This window comes from Nicotiana tomentosiformis, chromosome 11 (assembly GCF_000390325.3).
Source record: "Nicotiana tomentosiformis chromosome 11, ASM39032v3, whole genome shotgun sequence".
Lineage (NCBI taxonomy): Eukaryota > Viridiplantae > Streptophyta > Magnoliopsida > Solanales > Solanaceae > Nicotiana > Nicotiana tomentosiformis.
The window spans coordinates 49,749,078-49,772,026 of NC_090822.1; the positions used below are offsets into that span (position 1 = coordinate 49,749,078).

Sequence of the window (22,949 nt, forward strand, 5' to 3'; positions counted from 1 at the left end):
ATGTTTGGTTGAGGTCCTGGGGGCCTCGGGTTGATTTCGGGTGGTTAACGGACCTTGTTTTTGAAGTTGGAAGACTGCTGAAATTTGGACTCAGCCAGTGTAATTGCACCTATGGAAGTTTAATCGCAGGTGCGAGCCCGCAGAAGCGAAGAGGGAGGCCGCATAAGTTGGCAAGGCCAGGAAGGGCAGGGAACACAGGTGCGTAGGAGAATGCACATCTACGAGCCCGCAAATGCGTGAATGGTTCCGCAGATAAGAAGTTTGAAGGCTTGGGTATTTCTGCGGAAGCGGACGAAGAGCCGCAGAAGCGCCTCCGCAGGTGCGAGACCTGGAGCGCAGGTGCGAGCTCAGTGGCTTAAGTATTTTTTGCAGAAGTAGAGGTATAACCGCAGAAAGGGTTCCGTAGGTGCAGATGAGAGGCTGCAGGTGCGAAAGGCCTAGGCAGAACATATAAATACGGGACTTCGAGATTTTTCACTATTTTCACCACTTTGAGCTCGGATTTTGGAGTAGTTTTAGAGGGATTTTGAAGTGATTGCTGAGGTAAGCTCCTTGTGTCCATTTATCTTTAATAATGATGTTTTCCCACTGATTTTAGACCTAGTTGGTGAGTTTTTGAGGTGCAATTTGGGGGTTTAGGACTAGAGATTTGGAGAGTAAATTTTGGGCATTTGGATGATCAAATGGCATCGGATTTTGATAAATTAGGTATGGTTAGACTCATGATTTAATGGGATTTTGGGTTTTGTGACTTTTGTCGGATTCCGAGATGTGGGCCCGGGGCAGGGTTTGAGCCAATTTTGGATTTTTGCTTATAATTTCGTGTTATTTCTTATGGAATTTATTCCTTTAGCCTACATTAATTGTATTGTACTGCTTGTGGCTAGATTCGGGGCATTTGGAGACTTATTCGAATGGCAAAGACACTTTGGAGTTGAGTTTTACGCAGTTCGAGTTAAGTAATAGTTTTAAATTTGGTCTTGAGGGTATGAAATCCCGGATTATTGTATTATATGAGTATTTTGGAGGTGACGCACATGGTAGGTGACAGGCGTGTGGGCGTGCACCGTGGGAATTGGGACTTGGTCCATTCCGTGAGACTAGAAAGTTGAATAAGCTTGTTGTAAGCTATGTTCCCTTTCTGTGCTATAGAAATTTGACAGTGAATAATGTTAGAAATCATGCTTAGGCTATGTGTTGGTGCTGTAAAGACCCCCAGTGGTCGTGATACCTGTTGAACCTTCCTGTTTATTGTTACTTGTACTCAGTCATAGTATTACTTGCATATTATACTTCAGTCTCTATTATTCCCTGTTGATACACTATATCATTCTATTTTGGGCTGATTCCCCTTTATTACTAAGGGCCGTGAGACTAGAGAGGTTGATGACTGAGTGAGGCCGAGGGCCTGTTTGTGAGGTAATGACACCATAGCACATGAGTTGTCCGCGCGGATCATGATATTTATACTATAGCACGTGATTTATCGGTGCGGATTCTGATATGATACTGTAGCACGTGAGTTGTTCGTACGGATATTGATAGGATACTATAGCACGTGCGTTATCCGTGCAGTAGGTGAGTTGTCCGTGCGGATTGGAGCACTTGGACTGTAGGAGCCTCTCCGGAGTCTGTATACCCCCAGTGAGCGCAGGTACCTATTGAGTGTGAGTATTGAGGGTTGAGAGCCGAGTGTTGAGCTATTGAGAGAGCTCGAGGGACTGTTGCCATTAGAGGTTGCACTTGTTTCATTTGTTGTTGTACTTAGATGATTTATGCCATTGTTCTAAAACTTCTGGAAAATATTGTATCCAGTTCTCCTGAACTTGTTAATGTGTAACTAACTTGGCTTAAATTGCCGGAATTGAAACATGTCTACTTTCATTGCTTAAATTACTGAAATGAACTGTATTTGTATAACTCGTCACTACCTTTCAGTTCCTTAATTATTATTGTTACATACTGAGTTAATTGTACTCACGCTACACCCTGCACTTCATGTGCAGATCCAGGTGTTTTCGGTCACGGTGGATGTTGATATCGTGCGCGGTTGAGTATCGGATATTCACAAGATAGCTGCCGGCGTTCGCAGTCCTTGTCTCTCCTTCGTTGTTATCTTTTCTTTTTTGTATTTGTATTTTGATATAGACTCTTGTAGACACTGTTTCTTAGACTGGTTGTGTAGATGCTCATGACTTTGTGACACCCGATGTTTGGGGCTATTTTGTTTCTCGCACTGTACTTTGAGTTTAACTCCTGTTTTTATGAAAACTCTGTCATGTAAAAGCTTTTGACTTATCTTTTGTGAAACATTGGAAGTATTTTTGAGAATCGGCTTGCCTAGTACCATCGATAGGCGCCATAACGATAGGTTAGGATCTTGGATCGTGAAAAGTTTGTATCAGAGCCTAGTTTACATAGGTCTCACGAGTCATGAGCAGGTTTAGTAGATTCTTGCGGATAGGTATGGAGACATCTGTACTTATCTTCGGGAGGTTGCCGAACCCTTAGGAAATTTCACATTCTTGAATTCTTGTCATGCGAATCTTTTGATTTTGGTAACTAAATTTCTGTTGTTCTAATTCTCTCACAGATGGTGATGACACGTACTACGGGGCAGGATGGACAGCCACCAGTACCACTAGTCAGGGCCACGAGAGGCCGAGGTCACGGTAGAGGCCGTGGTAGGGGCAGAGGTGCAGCTCGCACATCAGCTAGGGCAGCACCGGTAGATCCACCGGTTGCCCCAGTTCAGGAGCAGGCTCCAGTTGGGGATGAGCCTGTGGAACCAGCTCAGGCACCACCTATGCCCATTGTGATTCCAGGCCTTCAGGAGGCCTTAGCTTAGATTCTGACTGTGTGCACCAGTCTTGCTCAGGCAGTCTTTGTTCCGGTCGTAGCAGCCACTTTTCAGGCCTGGGGAGGTGCTCAGACTCCCACTTCCTGCACACCAGAGCAGGTGGTTCATGGACTTTAGACATCGGGGGTACCACCAGCCCAGCCGGTTGCAGCTGCTCAGGACTATGTGGTTCTTGTCATGCCCGATGATGAGCAGCATAGATTGGAGAGGTTTGGGAGACTCCAGCCTCTATTTTTCAGTGGTACAGGGGGAGAGAATGCATATGGCTTCTTGGATAAGTGCCAGAGTATACTCCGTACAACAGGTATTCTAGAGACCAGTGGGGTCTCGTTAACTACTTTTCAGTTCTCTGGGGCTTCCTTCAGTTGGTGGGAGGCTTAAAAGAGGCGTAGGCCGGTCGGCTGTCATGACCCAAACCGATGGGCCGCGACGGGCACCCAGTGCCTTACTCAACCGAGTACCAGTGTTAAATATCATTCTTATCGTACTGACATTGGTAAATGGGCCAAACAGGCTGTCATAGGCTAACCATAATATACATAAGGGAATACTCAATATAAGACGACCCAATCTGATATAAAAACTTATACATGTGACATAAGGCTTATAAGACCAAAATAACCACTCGTACACTGAACATAGGCTGACAAGGCCATGCAATCGTTTATGCATATGACATTTGTCTACAAGCCTTTAAGAATACATAATTGTCATAAAGTTCAGGACAGAGCCTCGCCATACCAAACAATACACATCCAAATCGTGCTGGCCAAACATGCAACTTCAGAGTAAATGAAGTGCACTAACATCTTCCGCTGAGCTGATTGCCTACTTGGAGGACTCTCGACCTATCTATCGAGACCTGCGGGCATGAAACGCAGCGTCCCCATGCAAAAGGGATGTCAGTACAAATAATGTACCAAGTATGTAAGGAATAAAAATTAGTAAGTAATAGACATGAGAGAAACATGGAGTAGAAGACTCGACATGTACGCCTGCATAGCACTGTGAATAATTTTATTTTTTATAACGTCATGCATATTCGTATAAATGCCATACCATGCATAGGTATATGTGTTCATAACATCATCAAGCCTCTGAGGGCATCCCATCATATCATTTCGGCCACTGTGGGAAATTCATTAATGTATACCAACTGATCAGGTGGTGGTGCGTATATAACTCCGTAACCTTTTCCCATATCCCATATGCATATAATATATATGTATATAATGCCATCTGGTCATGGGTCAATGTATATGTATAAATGCATGAAATGCATAAGAAATATTTTAATAAGATTTCTCAGAATGTCATACAAATAATATGCCTGTCGGATGAATTTTATCAAATACGTATTTTTCTGAGACCGATGAACAAAAAATATAATAATAATTCACATGGGGAATCAAGAATATAGACACCCCTAATATTTTTATGAATAGTTATTTATGGAAATTGTGCATTTGATCGTTTCGTTTGTATCATATAGATCATACCAAAAAGAAAGAAGGGATAGCCTTAACATACCTGGAGTAGGGAAAAATCCGTGTGATATTCTTGAGAAGGATTACACCGTACTCTCTTAGAATCGAAAAATTCCGTTGCTATAATATTATGAAGTGACTATCGTCCTTGGCTTTGTATTCTGTATAACTCATTTGCCAAATGAATTTTGGTATTCATAAAAGATAAGAGTTCTTGGCTTTGCATTTTTATAACCCACTTACGAAATAGATTCTTGATATTCATTCAAGACAAGAGTTCTTGGCTTTGCATTTGTATAACCCACTTACGGAATGGATTCTTGATATTCATTCAAGACAAGAGTAGGGATAAGTATTATGCCTCCTCTTTCTATGTGTCTGCAAGAAGTGTCTTAGAAGATTATCCATGTGTCGTCTTAATTAATTGTCCAAAGTCAAGTCTTATCCAATCCTTCTCTACTTGCTGCTACGTGGGGGGGCTTTGTCCCCACCTACAATTATCCACAAATCCTTAATTACATGGTTAATCTCCCATTAAACTAATAATTAACCAATTACCCACGTAATTAAGAATTATCTCAAATTACTTAAGATACTACTTATTTTTAATACACCTTATACATCATACTATCATGGTCATATGGTACCTTGTATGGCACTAGTCCATAAATATGAGGTATTATAGCTTGGACCGTATTTTATCTCAAAATATCAAACTTCGACGAAAGTTCATTTTCTTTGATTTGATTACCCTCTCACCTTCACGAATTTACTCATCACTTGTTTGAAGTAGCATAATGCTTATAATCTCTAAATAATCTCATTCCCAAACTTTCATCAATTTATTTATGGCGTACTTTCACGTACGAAAATATGGGGTGTAATATCAGTCCCCCCCTTGGAACATTTCGTCCTCGAATGTTGACTGATGCACTTATCATTCTCATAACCCATAACTCTTGCGAATATTTTAGTACTCCTCTTGCCATCTAGGCAACTGTTCTGTGAATGAATCCCAAATGCCAGGGCATTCCGGCCCTTTTGCCTCTTTCTCATACCACGACTCGTGGTCGGAATCATTCCAATCTTGTAACTGTTGCTATCTTTTATCATGCAACCTGTACGACTCTGACTTTCTAAGTGCGCTGATGCGAATCTTCTCTCCTTTTTCCTCCAGCTTTTAGCCAATCCCTAGGCCTCATTTTGTGAACATATACAGAGCTTAATAAAATGTCCCTCTGGGCATCTATAAGTGCAATGAAGTTCTTCACTCGATACTTTATTGAACTTATGAATATTGTTATATCTTATTTTGTATACCCAGTTATCCATTCGTATGACTTTACTGCATCTAGGTAGGTCATACTATATCATAACTCTTTCTTCGATTCATCATTACTGAGGTCTGCTACCAAACTCTAGGTTACTCTCATTGCTTATCCTATAGGTATAAATCTGAGTCCTTTAACGCTTCTTCATTACAATTCATCTTAAGACTGATGGCCTAATCTCATCTCATACTTTGTGACTTTTGTCCATCCATTGTTGATTCACCTCAATATTGATCTACAATTTACCACTGATAACTTGAAATTTCTTACGTAATCACTAGGGCCCATGTTGCATCGAGGAACATTTGAAGTGATTATATGTCACGCCCCGAACTTGGGGGCGATACGATACTATATTTCCGTAACCGTATTTTATAGTATCCCAATGTGATTTTCCTCACATGAATATTTTAATCCTATACAATTCATGAAATCATTACTCAATCGAAGTTCCAAACGTCATCCTTCATTTATCACAATTACACCCTCATTCTACTACCAGGGCAGCATTCCATCTCATCTAAATGCTACTAGTCTTAGACTCCTTTTAGTTCACTCAGGCTATACTAAGCTTTCTTTAACTTAGAGATATCATTAGCTCCCTTGTTTCCATGGGCTTAATCCTGAGGACTTATCCATTCTTGTCACCTTCGCACTCGCCCTTTCTTATCCTTACTCCTGCCTTCCTAAAAACTTGTCGCTTTACTATTCCTGTATACTGAATCCCAACGCTTCTAACCTTCTATCTGTAGTATGGATTATTCGCAACCTTCTGCATTTGAATATCTCAGACGTTGTTCATATTTACCTTACTTACCTTAAAATCTCGCATCATGTCTTCTATCTCTTTCATGACCTTGCTTTAACACAGGTATAATTCACATCGACAATTTGAAGCTCTATTATAATACTTGCACCTCTGGTGCATACACAATCCGGTGAGAGCTTCATGCTGTCTTCTTATGAGGCTGGTACTCTTCTTACTGGCTTTATCGTAGAGCTGTTATAGAATATGGTTATTGTGCTATCTCTCTTGTATTTAAGAGTGATCCTGCAATGTTCTCAATCATAATGTCTATAATTTTCTGGGTCCAATAATCAGACTCCTGATTTACTTAGTTGATGTAACTCTTTAGTTTCCTCTTCCCTCTGACCAACCTTTATGTAAGCTTCAGTTGTCTTCTGATCTGTGGCTCTTGGTATTAGTTATTACTTTAGCCCTTAATGGATGCTATGGAATATCCATGATACAATCTCCTAATAATTCAATCATTTGTCTATGACCTGGGCTTAATTCTTTCTTTTAACTTACACCTGAATCTTCTACGGCTGTATGATTGTTAGCATATATGCTGCATGGATAATACTCCGAACTCTTAAGTGCACTCATAACGTAACTAACTATGGATCATTGATCGAATAATTCCTTTCATCCTTCTAAGCTTTCTTTAAATGTAAGCTATTACTTTTCCTGGTCTTTCTGTCCCCTTGTTGCATGCATACTTAGTTTATCTTAGTTCCCATGCATGCCGGAGTTTTCTTGCAACTCATATGATCTTGAATATTACTTTTGATTTTACTCCCCGTTCATTAGCCACGGTAGGTTCCACTTTCTTTTGGAGTGCATACAATTTTATAGTGAGACTGTTGTTACAAGACCCTTTCCTTTTTAGGTCATTGTGCTTAGGTTGAAGCTCTCTTCCTTATTTCCTCAACTAGTCTTTCATTGTAGTACTTAGGGAAGACCCTTTGCCTCATGTAAAGCTGAGAGCTTATCACATCATATACCTGATGGAATTTTTGATGTCCTTCCTCGCCTATAATTATCCGTAGTTACTTACCTCCACGCCCTTGTACTTGTAGGGTTGCTCCAGAACTGATATTTTTGACTGTCTTCCCAATGGTACTCTTTTTTATTTACATAACACTCATACGGTACCTTCCCCAACTCCTATCTGATTTTTGTTTTTCAACAATTGCGATCTTGTATCTGCGAGACCGAATTCCCTATCCTGAGGTTCAATACATTTATCGTGCATGATCTATTGATTTATTTGTATCCTCTTGTCTAGCCATAGCTATACTCTTCCTGAATCAACTACTAATTATTCGTTGGTCCATTCTCATATCTATATTCCGCGTAATCTTCTTGGGTTATCTCCTTTATATTAACTTACGTCTAGCAGGTGCTTCTTATCTATCAATAACATCTCAGGCAGGAACCCTTACTTCCTCTCCTTGACGTCGTGCTTGCATAATATTTTGGAATCGTAGAACATCTGTAGGATTTGAATAAGTGCAATCTCATCCCCTTTTCATTTTTGTCGCACTCTTCCTTTACTATTCCATAGTTACTAGAATTACTTATTTTCGACTTAATGCCACGTAACTCCATATTCCCCCCCTTTAGGGGAGCACTAAGATTTAGTGCTACGATAATATACGTATAGATGTTTTACCTTCTCATCTTTGGCATTTTTCACATCATCGATGATCCTTACTCTCCTCGCGATAATCCTTCTGTACCAAGGATAGCGAAATTCCTCACCCGTGAGGGTGACATTTAGTGTAACTGGCACATACAATCCCTTAAGCTTAACTTTACTCACCTTCCTTGCTTTAGGGAAGCGTCTTCCTGAATGACCTTTAAAGGGTATTCTTCTATCGTCCATTCCATTATCACCGGGACGCAAATATGAAATTCTCATAATGCTGACTATTATCAAATCACTCAGTCCCTAATTCATGTTTAGTTTATCTTGTTCACCAGCCCATACTAATTTCCATTACTCTAGGGTCTAACTTTTCCTTCTTGTAATTATGTTAGAGTCGCAAACTTCTTTCTCGAAATGAGGGTATGACTTTATGGCCCATATTCTTTCGTTGTCTCAAGGCCTGTCACCACTCGTCTTTTCCTGCACTTGACTATAGACTCTATAATACTGTCATTTGTTTTTTTGATCTACCGTTGTCATCCATGTATCACATATTACTCATAATGCTTCATTAACTCTTTTCTTATTTCCCGCTAACATTTATGTCTATCACTTTATTCTGAAAACTCGAACAAGATATTCTTTTGCTTTTAGCTCCCCTTTGCTCCATCCAGTGGCTCTTCGGGTTGCTTAACGTTCTTGCTCTACTAGGGGACGTGAGCCACACTAATGTAATATTCATCCCTTCCAGGCTTTCAGTGCCTATCTTCTGAATTTTTTTGATCATGGTAGTATTCACATCTAATTGTAATATTCTAGAGTGCACCATCTCGGTGCCTCACAAGGAGATCTATTATCACCCTTGTAATATCCTTCAGAAACGTCAACTAACACAAACAATCCATTCACCATTTTGGGTTACTGTAAGGGCCCGTAAAAAAACTAAAAACTCGGGGTTTTGTGGTGCCAAGCTAGATTCCTGCATTATTATAGTAGAAATTCTTCGCGGCGAGCTTGCTCGCCTCGGTTCGGACTTTTTGGATGGAACAGTACCCCACAGACTTAGAGGAAAATGTTTCGCAAAAGGACGCATTTCTGCGGCCCATTATGAGGCCGCATAATCACTCTGCGGACCGCATAATGGCCGCAGAGTGAAGCAGTATGTTGGCCAATTTGAGGTTAGCTTTGCGGTCGATTATGCAACCGCATAACCACTATGCGGACCGTATATCGATTGCATAATCCCTCTTGGTTTTTTGCGGAGGGAGTTCTGCGGTGAGTTATGCGACCGCAGAATGAGTATGCGGACCGCATACTGGTCGCATACCTGGGCCGTAAGTTCAGGCCCTTGAGGGCCATTTCTGCGGTCACTTTGCGGACCACATAACCATTATGCGGTCGCATATGCGACCGCAGACCTGTGTCAGGGCACCCATTTTCTTAATTTAAAACCCAACCCCCATTCCGTTAAAACACCCCCTTTAGTCTATTTTGAGCTCATTTTCTGATACTATAGAGTGAGAGAGGGAGCCTTAGAGTGAGAAAGTAATCCTCATCAATTATTCTTCAATTCTTGCTTGAAACTTTAAAGATTATCAAGGAAAGCAATCTAGGCCTCCATCCTAGAGGTAAGAATCTATACCCCAGCCCTAAAATTTTGAAACTTATACTGAAAATGAGTGATTAATAAAATGGTCCTTGGGTATGAGGGTTGTTTATCTTGGATGCATGTATGGTAAAAGAGCGTGGAAAAGTGAACTAGAACCATGAACGTTTTCTTAATTTTGGGTTCAATTTGTATATTGCTAAGCGCAATTGAGGTATGTATGGCTAACTCTCTTCTTCTTAGAATCGAACTCATGGTGTCCGAATAATTGGTGTAAGTTCCAACTTGATTATACTAGAATTGTTTGCCTTAGTGTGTTTGATTGAAAGATTCACGTTCCCTAATTGTTTTAGATGGTTACCATGCCATCATGCTATTTGAGAACGTAATTATGATTTTCCAAGCTCCTTCCCTTATGTGTGAAATGCCTTATGTGATGGTACTTATCGACATGAATGATGATGTTATTTGAACAAATAAAAAGGTAAAGACTTAAATTGTAAAATGTGCCCAAGTGCCAAGAACTACTTAATAAATGAGGTTGTTTGTGCCATGTAATGAAGATAGGAAAGAAATGTGAATTGAGTGGACAGTTGAAAGAGGTTATGTCTCAAGTGAGATGGCTTAGCCGTTCGGGCCGAGATTGGACTCCGTGTAAAAACACGGTGGCATTGTGAGTTGTGTCTTTGGCACTAAAGATTATTAATCTAAAAAGATGGAAAGATTGAATTGGAAACTATGTGATCCTTACTTGGTGTTTTCTTTGTATTTCTATGAAGTACTTATTGATTATTATGACTGCCTTCTCTTTGTTTCACTATTCATTCTACTAAGATTGGTGTCTGCCTTACATACTAGTAATATTCGATAGTACTAACGTCCCTTTTGTTAGGGGCACTACATCTTTGAATGGATGTTGGTGGTTCCATCGCAGATAGTGCCGATCGCAGATAGTGGTGCTCTCTTTCTCTCCTCACAGCAGTCTTGGTGAGCCCCATTTCTCCTAGGGGTCATGTAGTCCTTCTTTTGTATAAGTTTTTACATTTTGAGGTATAGCCGGGGCCTTGTTGCCGGCATTGTCATGTTGCTCTTTTGTATCCTTAGAGGCTCCACAGATATTTATGTAGGTCGTGTATGTATGTTGGGGTGGTCGTTGGATCGAGTTGTATTTTGGAAACTCAACTCTGGCATAATGTATATAAGGAAAATGAACTAGTAATGTTTATATAACTGATCTCTCCCCGGTTTTACAAATGGTGATGCGATCCCTTTTTGGATTATGGAAGAGTCAGGTAGGAAAGGTTTAATAGGCTTGCTCGACCGGGTTCACTCGGTTGAGCGTCGGTCGCGCTCCCCGAGGTTAGGGCGTGACAGTTACCCTAACCCCAGCTAGATCCTGATATCCCGCCTTCTCTTATACTACTTTTGCTAGCTCCCACAGGGTATAACTGAGATCAGTATGGCCAATTTTACATACCTCTATTATTGTTGAAGGTAACTCAAAAGGAATATATTCCTCAACCTGAATTGTATATACTGATAGTCTTCATTAGCTGGGTACCTCGTACCCTTTTTCACCTTGCTTCTTTTACTTGTTGAAACTTATATCTACCTCCTGAATCTCTCATTGATTTTCACCATATGGGTAGATATTCTTACGTTAAGGCTCCTTATCAAGAAGCTTACACACATGTTCTACTGAAAACTTCACATTTACTCATCATAAGCATCATGAAAAATCGAGTTCCTCTCACTCAACTTTTCCATAGCTATATCTCTTACCAACCATCTTTCTGGATATATGCATTGTTGTATTATGAATAAGATAGAGTTTAGGAAATTGAGTTCTTACAACTGAGCTCTACCACACGATCTAGAGTAAGAAGAAAGAGTGACAGTCCTAAATGCCCTGTAGCCTTCTGCTTATAAGTGTGGTGCATGACACACCCATAAACAAGACTCTACTAGACATGACTTGTAGACTCCCTAGAACAGAACTGCTCAGATACAACTTTTGTCACGACCCAAACCGATGGTCCGCGACGGGCACCCGGTGCCTTACTCAACCGATTACCAGCGTTACATATCATTCTTATCGTACTGACATTAGCAAATGGTCCAAACAGGCTGTCATGGGCTAAGCAGAATATACATAAGGGAATACTCAATATAAGACGATCCAATCTGATATAAAAACTTATACATGTGACATAGGGCCTATAAGACCAAAATAACCACTCGTACACTAAACATAGTCCGACAAGGCCATACAATATTTTACGTATATGACATCTATCTACAAGCCTCTAAGAATACATAATTGTCATAAAGGTCGGGACAGAGCCCCGCCATACCAAACAATACACATCTAAATTGTACTAACCAAACAGGCAACTCCAGAGTAAATGGAGTGCACCAACATCTTCCGCTGAGCTGATCGCCTACTTGGAGGACTCTCGACCTGTCTATCGAGATCTGCAGGCATGAAACGCAACGTCCCCAGGCAAAAGGGATGTCAGTACAAATAATGTATCGAGTATGTAAGGAATAAAAATCAGTAAGTAATAGACATGAGAGAAACAAAGAGTAAAAGTCTCGACATGTACGTCTGCATAGCTCTGTGAATCATTTCATTTTTTATAACTTCATGCATATGTGTATAAATGCCATACCATTCATAAGAATATATGTTCATAATATCATCAATACTCTGAGTGCATCCCATCATATCATTTCATCCACTGTGGACAATTCATCAATGTATACCAGCTGATCTGGTTGTGGTGTGTATATAACGTCATAACCTTTTTTCATATCCCATATACATATAATATACACGTATATAACGCCATCTGGTCATGGGTCAATGTATATGTATAAATGCATGAAATGCATAAGAAATATGTTAATAAGATTTCTCGGAATGTCATAAAAATAATATGCATGTTGGATAAACTTTATCAAATAAATATTTTTCTGAGACCCATGAACAGAAGATATAATAATAATTCACAAGGGAAATCAATAATATAGACACCCCTAATATTTCTATGAATAGTCATTTATAGAAATTGTGCATTTGCTCGTTTCGTTCATGTCGTATAGATCATGCCAAAAAGAAAAAAGGGATAGCCTTAATATAACCGGAGTAGGGAAAACTCCGTGTGATATTCTTGAGAAAGATTACACCGTACTCTCTTAGAATAGAAAAATCCTGTTGCTATAATATTATGGAGTGACTATTGTCTTTGGCTTTGTATTATTTATAACTTATTTCCCAAATGAATTTTGGTATTCATTCAAGATAAGAGTTCTTGGCTTTGCATTTGTATAACCCACTTACGAAATGGATTCTTGGTATTCATTCAAGACAAGAGTTCTTGGCTTTGCATATTTGTATAACCCACTTACGGAATGGATTCTTGATATTCATTCAAGACAAGAGTAGGGATAAGTATTATGCCTCCTCTTTCTCTGTGTTTGCAAGGAGTGTCTTAGAAGATTATCCAAGTGTCATCTTAATTAATTGTCCAACGTCAAGTCATATCCAATCCTCATCTACTTGCTGCCACGTAGGGGGGCTTTGTCCCAACCTACAATTATCCACAAATCCTTAATTACATAGTTAATCTCCCATTAAACTAATAATTAACCAATTACCCACGTAATTAAGAATTATCTCAAATAACTTAAAATACTACTTATTTTTAATACACCTTATACATGATATTATCATGGTCATATGGTACCTTGTATGGCACTAGTCCATAAATACGGGGTATTATAGCTTCAACCGTATTTTATCTCAAAATGTCAAACTTTGACGAAAATTCATTTTCTTTGATTTGCTTACCCTATCACTTCCACGAATTTACTCATCACTTGTTTGAAGTAGTATAATGCTTATAATCTCCAAATAATCTCATTCCCGAACTTTCATCAATTTATTTATGGCGTACTTTCACGTACAAAAATATGGGGTGTAACATCGACGCAACACCTCTTACCCGGTAGCAGTTCTCCGTTTTCTTCCTGGTGAAGTTTGTGCCTTAGTCCGTGATGCAATATGAGATGAGATTTTCTGATTTGGTCCGTCATGCTGTCTGGTTGGTTCCCACCGATAGGGAGAGGATCAGGAGGTTCATAGATGGCCTCACTTTTGCAGCTGCGATTGTTTATGACTAGAGAGAGTGTGTCTGGTGCTACTTTTGATGAGGTTGTCGACATTGCCTGTCATATTGAGATGGTTCGCATCCAGGAGCGGGTTGAGAGGGAGGCTAAGAGGCCTCGTGGACATGGTGGATTCAACGGTGTTCCTTCTGGGGGTCAGTTCCACCACGGTAGGGGTCGTCCTTTCAGACATGCCCAGACGGCTCACCCAGTTCAACATGGTGCATCATCTGGCCATGGTTCACATAGTTATCAGCAGGGCCAGTCTTCATTCAGTGCACTACCAGCACAGAGTTCTCACCCTGCCTTGTCAGCTCAGGTGTCTACGGGTAGTTCCTTGGGGTATTAAGAGCAGCAGTTCCATCAGAGGAGGGGTTGTTTTGAGTGCAGAGATTTTTGTCATATTAAGAGAGTTGACCTAGGTTATTGAGTGGGACTCCACAATAGAGTTCCCGGTCGATGGCACCAACACCAACAACTCCACCACCTACCCACCTAGCTCGGGGTGGGGCTCAATCAGCTAGGGGTCGCCCTAGAGGGGGAGGCCGACCAGGGGGCGGCCATGACTGTTTCTATGCTCTCCATGCCAAACTAGATGCCATTGCTTTGGATGATGTGATCACAGGTATTGTATCAGTTTGCCACAGAGATGCCTCTATATTATTTGACCTTGGTTCCACTTATTCATATGTGTCCTCGTATTTCACTCATTATCTGGATATGCCCCGTGAGTCTCTAGTTTCATTTGTTCATGTATCTACTTTGGTGGGCGATACTATTATTGAGGACTGTGTATATCGGTCATGTGTGGTGACTATTGGGAGTCTGGAGACTAGAGTGGATCTCTTATTTCTTAGTATGGTCGATTTTGACGTGATTTTGGGTATGGACTGGTTGTCTCCATGTCATGCGGTTATAGATTATCACGCTAAGACCGTGATGTGGCAATGCCGGGGTTGCCGAGAGTTGAGTGGAGCTGCTCTATAGACTATATTCCCAATAGAGTGATTTCATAATTGAAGGCTCAGCGGATGGTTGAGAAGGGATGTCTATCTTATCTGGCCTTTGTGAGGGATGTTAGTGCAGGGACCCCTACTATTGATTTTGTTCTGGTGGTGCGAGATTTTTCAGATGTGTTTCATGCAGACCTGCCGGGCATGCTACCTACTAGGCATATTGACTTCAGTATTGATTTGGTATCAGGCACTCAGCCCATTTCTATTCCATCGTACCGTATAGCACCGGCGGAGTTGAAAGAATTGAAGGAGCAACTTCAGGAACTCCTTGATAAGGGGTTTATTCGGCCTAGCATGTCACCTTGGGGTGCATTAGTTTTATTTGTGAAGAAGAAGGATTGTACTATGAGAATGTGCATTGATTACAGGCAGCTGAACAAGGTCACAATCAAGAACAAGTATCCGTTGCTGCGTATTGATGATCTATTTGACCAGCTTCAGGGATCAAGGGTGTTCTCCAAGATTGATTTGCGGTCAAGATATCACCAGTTGAAGATTCGAGACTCAGATATTCTTAAGACAACTTTCAGAACCCGATATGGCCATTATGAGTTCCTCGTGATGTCTTTTGGGCTGACCAACGCCCCAGCATTATTCATGCATTTGATGAACAGTGTGTTTCAGCCTTATCTTAACTCGTTCATTATTGTATTTATTGATGATATCCTGGTGTACTCTCATAGCTAGGAGGAACATGCCAGCATCTGAAGATTGTGTTGCAGCAGTTGAGGGAGGAGAAGCTTTATGCAAAGTTCTCCAAGTGTGAGTTTTGTCTCAGTTCAGTGGCGTTCTTGGGGCACATGGTGTCTAGTGAGGGTATTCAGGTGGATCCGAAGAAGATAGGGGAGGTTCAGAGTTGGCCCAAACTGTCATCAGCCATGGAGATTCAAAGCTTTCTTGGTTTGGCTGGTTATTACCGTCGTTTTGTGGAGGGTTTCTCATCTATTGCATCGCCCTTGACCAAATTGGACCAAAAGGGTGCTCCTTTTAGGTGGTCAGATGAGTGCGAGGAGAGCTTGCAGAAGCTCAAGACTACATTGACCACGGCTGCTATTCTATTTCTACCATCAACTTCTTGTTCTTACATAGTGTATTGTGATGCTTCCTAGATTGGTATTAGGTGTGTTCTGATGTAGGAGGGTAGAGTGATTGCTTATGCTTCGCACAAGTTGAAGCCCCACGAAAAGAACTATCTTGTCTATGACCTTGAGTTAGCAGCTATTGTTCATGCCTTGAAGATCTGGCGGCACCGATCCATTATGAGATTTACACTGATCACCGGAGTTTGCAGCACCTGTTCAAACTAAAGGATCTTAACTCGTGTCAGCGGAGGTGGTTGGAGCTTCTTAAGGACTATGATATCACCATTTTGTACCATCCCGGTGTAAGGCCCCGTAAAAGTTTTCCTAAAAACCTAGATTATGTGATGCCAGACTTTTTGGATTGAGGAACGCACAGGGGAGTTGAAGGAAAATGTTGGGCAGAAGTAGGCATTTCTGCGGCCCGTTCTGCGACCGCAGAATGGCCGCAGAGTGGAGCAGTCTTTTGGGCCATTTTTAATGTCATTTTTGCGACCCATTATGTGATCGCATAACTATTTTGTGGGATGCACTCTTGTCGCATATCCCGCTTTAGACTTTCTCGGAGGGAGGTTTTACGGTGCACTATGCGATCGCATAACCATTCTACGGTGTTTTATGCAACCGCAGAACAAGTCTGCGAGCCGCATTGTGACCGCAGACCTACTCAGTTCCTTTCCAGTTTTGGCACCCCAATTTTCTGCTCATTTCGCGGACCGCATAACCATTAGGCGGTCGCATGTGCGACTGCAAAGCCTGTTCCGGAGCTTCATTTTTGGTTTTTTAAAACCCGACCCTACTTCATTAAAATAGATGTAAGGGGCCATTTTTTTAGCAAAACCTAATACTTTAGAGTGTGAGAGAGAGTCCTAGAGGGATAAAGTGATCTTCATCAAATTACTCTTCAATTCTTGCTTAAACCTTTGAAGATTATCAAGAGAAGCACCCTAGGTCTTCATCCTAAGAGGTAAGATTCCATCACCAAGCTCTTGATTTCGAAATGTAATTAGAATGGGCAATTAGTAAGGTAGTTCATGGGGATGAGAGTGCTTACCTTACATGCATGTATTCTTAAGTAACATGGGGAGATTGTGAGTTAAATATAGAAAAGAATGGGGTGTTGGATGGTAAAGTCTTTCATAAAAAGGGCCAAGGAACCTTAATACACACATAGTATTTGATAAAATGCTCAAGTGAGCTAGAATCATGATCGTTTCCCTAAATTTTGGTTCAATTTTGTTATATTGCTAAAATAGATTGAAGTTGTTAATATCCCGGAACATCGTAGAGTTTTAAGAAGCTCAATTTAGGTATGTTGGCTAAATCCCCTCTTCTTAGAATTGAACCCCATGGTATTCATGAAATCGATGCAATTCCCAAAATTAACGTCCTAGAATTGATATCCCGAATATGCTTGTGTTGAAAATGTATGTGTAAGATGTATTGCCATGCTTCCATCAAGTTATCTCGTCGTCTGAGGAAATATTCAAAACTTAGAGTGTGTGCTAAAAATTCCTAGACTTCAAGTCAAATTCGACTAAAGACTGCTATACCAAATTGTGTGAAAATCCTCTTTGTGCCTTAGATTCTAAATTACTCACATGTGAAATCAAAAGTCTTGGATGAAAAATCGTGTTGTCATTGATGATAGTAATAATGTTGGATGTGGAAAAGAACTTGAATCATTAAATACGACCAATCGCCAAGAATAACTTTATAATTGGGGCCACTCGTGCCGTTGTATTGGAAAGATAGAAAAGAAATATGAATTGAGATGATTGATTGAAAAGGGGTGATGTCTCAAATGAGATGGCCTAGCCGATCGGGCCGATATCAGACTCCGTGTAAGAACACGGTGGTATTGTGGATGAAATTGTGAATATGGTTGATGTCTCAATTGAGATGGCCTAGCCTATCAGGCCGAGATTGGACTCCGTGTAAGAACACGGTGGTATTGTGGATGAAATTGTGAATATGGTTGATGTCTCAAATGAGATGGCCTAGCTGATCGGGCCGAGATTGGACTCCGTGTAAGAAGACGGTGGTATTGTGTATTGTCGCATATTGGCACTAAAAACCATCCAACCAAATAATGCGGGAATTGACTTAAAAAGCTATGTGATCCTTAACTTGACGTTTTAATATTATTTGAAGCTCTTATCGAATTTTTTATTGTTCCTCTTGTATTATTATTCATTCTATTGAGATGGTGTTTAGGTATACATACTAGTGCTATTCGATGGTACTAACATCCCTTTTGCCGGGGGCACTGCATCTTTAAGTGGATGTAGGTGGTTACATAGCAGACAGTGTTGATCGCAGATAGTGATACATCCTCTTCTCAGCAGACTCGGTGAGCCCCATCCATTCTGGGGTCATGTATTGTACCTTTTATTTATATTGTGGTCATGTTTTTGAGGTATAGCCGTGGCATTGTTGCCAGCACCATCTTTACTCTCTTTTGTATCTTTAGATGCTCTGTAGACACTATGTGGGTTGGATATGGGTGTTCGAAAAGTCAACGGATCATGTTGTGTTTTGGGCTTTTGTTCCACTCAGTTATAAGGATGTATGTATTTTGAAACTTAACGATGATGTAATAAAATGAAATGACTTAGTAATATATACATGTATGAACTTTCTCCTGCCTAACTAATGAGAGCATGCCTTCTCTGGATCATAGATGAGTCGGGTAGATAGTGTCTAGCAAGCTTGCTCGACCAGGTCCACTCGGTTAAGCGCCGGTCGCGCTCCCCGAGGTTAGGGCATAACAAACTTGGTATCAGAGCCTAAGGTTTTAAAGTTTCCTAGGATGTCTCGGAGCCGTGTCTGGTAGAGTCCTTCTTATCGGTGTGTTGTCGTCCACATCTATAAGTTGGAGGCTACTTGGACATTTAGGAATAATACCCTTCTTAAATATCCTGGATCGTGCGATGAAACAAATTGTGCAACTGTTCCTCCTCTAACTCGTGCATTCATTTAACATTTTGTATATGGAACACAAGAAGAGAGCAAGAACTAGCTAAGGGGCCAATGCTGCCTTAGGAGTGGCAGTTGACCCTTTATTTGATGATGCGGGTGAAAACCCGAGGGGTGAGGATAATCCCCCGACTGCTTCACTGCCTGTTTCGACTACACCTGGCCAGGCCACACTAGTCCCTGCACCTACAGAGGGTGCGACGGTCCCTCCACCTGATATTCTGGTTCCACCCCCAGCCCCAGCTTCCGGTTCTGGTATTTCTGATGGGTATCTTAGGGGAGCTATTCAGATGCTGACATAGATAGTGGCTTCTTAAGCCCAATGATCAAATGTTGCACCCACTTCTTCTAGCCAACAAGGGGATTCTAGTGGTTCCATGGTGAATAGGTTTTTTTAGTTGGATCCTTCGGTGTTCATGGGTGCTAATCCCGAGGAGGACCCACAAGACTTCATTAACGAGATGCATAAGACTCTCTCGGTTATGAGCGCTATTGAGACGGAGGGAGTGGAGTTGGCCGCCTACCGCTTGAAAGGGGTAGCCTATTCTTGGTTTGAGCTGTGGGAGGACTCTCAGGAGGAGGGGAGCCCTCCAGTGAGGTGGAGCGAGTCTGCTGATGCTTTCATGGACCATTTTTTGCAGGCCGAGACTAGGGCAGCTTGTGCCGTAGAGTTTAAGAACCTTAAGCAAGGAAGTAAAAGTGTGTGGGAGTATCACATGGAGTTTGTGCGTCTATCTAAATATGCCATTCTCATGTTGCCCACTATGGAGGCTAGAGTGCGCCGGTTTGTGCAGGTCCTTAGCCCCTTGGCTATCAATGAGGCCGCTAGAGCTGCCTTGAATTCAGATATGAACTATGGGAAAATGGTAGCATTTGCTCAAGCTACAGAGGACCGTAAGTTGAAGAACACAAGGGAGCGAGAAGGTACTAGAAAGGCCCGTTCCACAAGCAACTTTGGGAAGTCATTTGGTGGGGGAAGATCAGCTTTCAGGGGAGGGTCATCAGGGCCATCCTAGTCTTTTCTTCAGTCTTCAGCCAGTGTACCACCAGTAGGGCCCAGTCAGCAGCAGGGGATCCCACCAGCAAGGGCCAATCAGGAGGGAGATTCCAGCAGCAACGGAGGCCCCATGCCCCAGGTGTGGGAAGATGCACTCGTGGATCTGCTACATGGACATACCTATATGTTACAGATGCGGATTGATAGGTCATATTCAAAGGGAGTGCCGTTCATCCCGCCAGGTTGCGGGCAGGGGCAGAACATAACCGTCCAGTTTTGCAATTGCCATGCCTTTACCACCCCATCCAGCTCGAGGCGCTCTGGTGCCACCAGGGCGTGGTGTAGCTAGGGGTGGTGCGTAGAGTTCAGGAGGACCCAACCGTTTCTATGCTATGAGTGGTTTCCAGTGTGCAGAGGCTTCTCCAGATGTTGTCACAGGTATATTGACTGTCCAATCTCATGATGTATATGCTCTTATTGATCCCGGTTCCACCTTGTCCTATGTTTCCCCTTATGTTGCTATGGAATTTGGGATAGAACCGGAATAACTTCATGAGTCGTTCTCTGTATCTACTCTGGTTGGCGAGTCTAGTATGGCCGCACGGGTTTATAGGGGTTGTGTTATCACGGTACGTGATCGGGACACCGAGGCCGATCTCATTGAATTGGGGATGGTCGATTTTGATGTAATTATGGGAATGGATTGGCTTTATTCATGTTTTGCCAAGCTCGATTACCGAACTAGAACTGTGAGGTTTAAATTTCCTATTGAGCTAGTTGTTGAGTGGAAGGGGGATAATGTGATGCCAAAAGGTAGGTTTATTTCTTACCTTAAGGCCACAAAGATAATCAACAAGGGGTGTATCTATCACTTGGTCTGGGTTACGGACACCACTGCTGAGGCACCTACACTCGAGCTATGCCAGTTGTGAATGAATTTCCAGAGGTCTTTCCTGATGAACTCCCTGGGATTCTGCCAGATAAGGAGATCAATTTTGGGATTGATGTGATGCCAGGCACGCAACATATATCTATTTAGCCCTACATGATGGCACCAGCAGAACTGAAGGAACTAAAGGAACAATTGAATGATTTGTTAGAAAAGGGTTTCATCCGATCGAGTGTGTCACCATGGGGCGCACCAGTCCTCTTTGTGAGGAAGAAATATGGATCATTGAGGATGTGTATTGACTACTGGCAACTCAACAAATTCATAATCTAAAACAAGTACCTGTTACTAAGAATAAATGATTTGTTTGATCAGTTACATGGTGCTAGATACTTCTCCAAAATTGATTTACGATCCGGATACCACCAATTGAAGATCAGGGAGCAAGATATTCCGAAAACAACTTTCAGAACCTGGTATGGGCACTTTGAATTTCTGGTAATGTCTTTTGGGCTAACAAATGCCCAAGCGACTTTCATGGATCTTATGAATCGTGTTTTCAAGCCTTTTATCGATTCCTTTGTGATAGTATTCATTGACGATATTCTTGTGTATTCACGAGGTTGAGAGGACCATGCCGATCATCTCAGGGCAGTTTTGCAGACTCTTCATCAATACCAATTGTATGCGAAGTTTGCAAAGTGTGAACTTTGGCCCGAATATATCACATTCTTGGGTCATGTTGTCTCTAGAGAAGGAATTAAGGTTTATCCTCAAAATATTTCAACAGTAAAGAATTGGCCTAGACCTACATCGCCAATCGAGATTCGCAATTTCTTGGGCTTAGCAGGGTATTACAGGAAGTTTGTGGAGGGGTTCTCTACTCTTACCTCTCTGTTGACTAAATTGACTCAGAAAGCGGTTATGTTCCAATGGTCTGATGCTTGATAAAGAAGCTTCCAGGAGTTGAAATAGAGATTGACTACAACGCCAGTGTTGACCCTGCCAGAGGGTACAAATGAATTTGTGATATATTGTGACACTTCAAGAATTGGGCTTGGGTGTGTGTTAATGCAACACGACAAGGTTATAGCATACGCTTCTAGGCAACTAAAGAATCATGAAAAGAATTATCTAACACATGACTTAGAACTTGCGGCGAGGGGTTTTTACACTAAAAATTTGGTGTCATTATTTGTATGGGGTCCATGTGGATGTATTCACGGACCACAAGAGTCTTCAATATATTTTCAAACAAAAAGAGCTGAATCTGAGGCACAGAAGATAGCTTGAGTTACTCAAGGATTACGACATCGATATTCTGTATCACCCGGGGAAAGCCAATGTTGTGATGGATTCTCTTAGCCAGAAATCTATGGGTAGTGTGTCTCACTTGGAGGCATGTCAAAGGCCGTTGGCCAGGGAGGTTCATCAGCTAGCCAATTTGGGAGTTCGTCTTGCGGACTCTAGTGAAGAAAGGGTAATTGTGCAAACTAAGGCTGAATCATCGCTTGTTGTGGAAGTCAAAGAGAAGCAATACAATGATCCATTGTTGGTACAGCTGAAGGAGGGGATTCAAAAACATAAGACTATGGCTTTTGCGCTTGGCATGGATGATGGTTTACTAAGGTACCAAGGGAGACTATATGTTCCGAATGTAGATAGTCTCCGGAAAAGAATCATGACCGAGGCTCATGCTTCTAGGTATTCCGTGCATCCAGGTTCTACAAAGATATATCACGATCTCATGAAATCTATTGGTGGAATGACATGAAAAGAAATGTGGCGGACTTTGTGGCAAGGTGTCCGAGTTGTCAGCAAGTGAAGGCCAAACATCAACGACCTGGTGGGTTGACACAGAACATAGAAATTCCAATGTGGAAGTGGGAAATGATTAATATGGACTTCGTGGTAGGGTTACCGCGCACTCCGTGCAAGGTTGACTCAATTTGGGTGATCGTGGACCGCCTTACGAAATCAACTCATTTCTTGCCAGTTAAATCTACCGACATAGCGGAACAATATGCTCAGTTGTATATCAAGGAAATAGTAAGGCTGCATGGCACTCCAGTTTCTATCATCTCCGATCGAGGGGCTCAG

The 22,949-nt window shown here is 41.7% G+C and overlaps 1 protein-coding gene across 1 annotated transcript; it reads left to right on the top strand.

Moving 5' to 3' along the window:
* Window positions 1-19,379: 19,379 nt before the first annotated feature.
* LOC138901419 (uncharacterized) lies at window positions 19,380-19,979 on the top strand. Its single transcript, XM_070189180.1, has one exon. The coding sequence runs from the start codon at window positions 19,380-19,382 to the stop codon at window positions 19,977-19,979; it is 600 nt and encodes a 199-aa protein (XP_070045281.1).
* The last annotated feature ends 2,970 nt before the right edge of the window (window positions 19,980-22,949 follow it).

Bases quoted from the DNA above. Each gene is read 5' to 3' on its own strand.
- LOC138901419 (XM_070189180.1), top strand. From the start codon at position 19,380: ATGGGTGCTAATCCCGAGGAGGACCCACAAGACTTCATTAACGAGATG.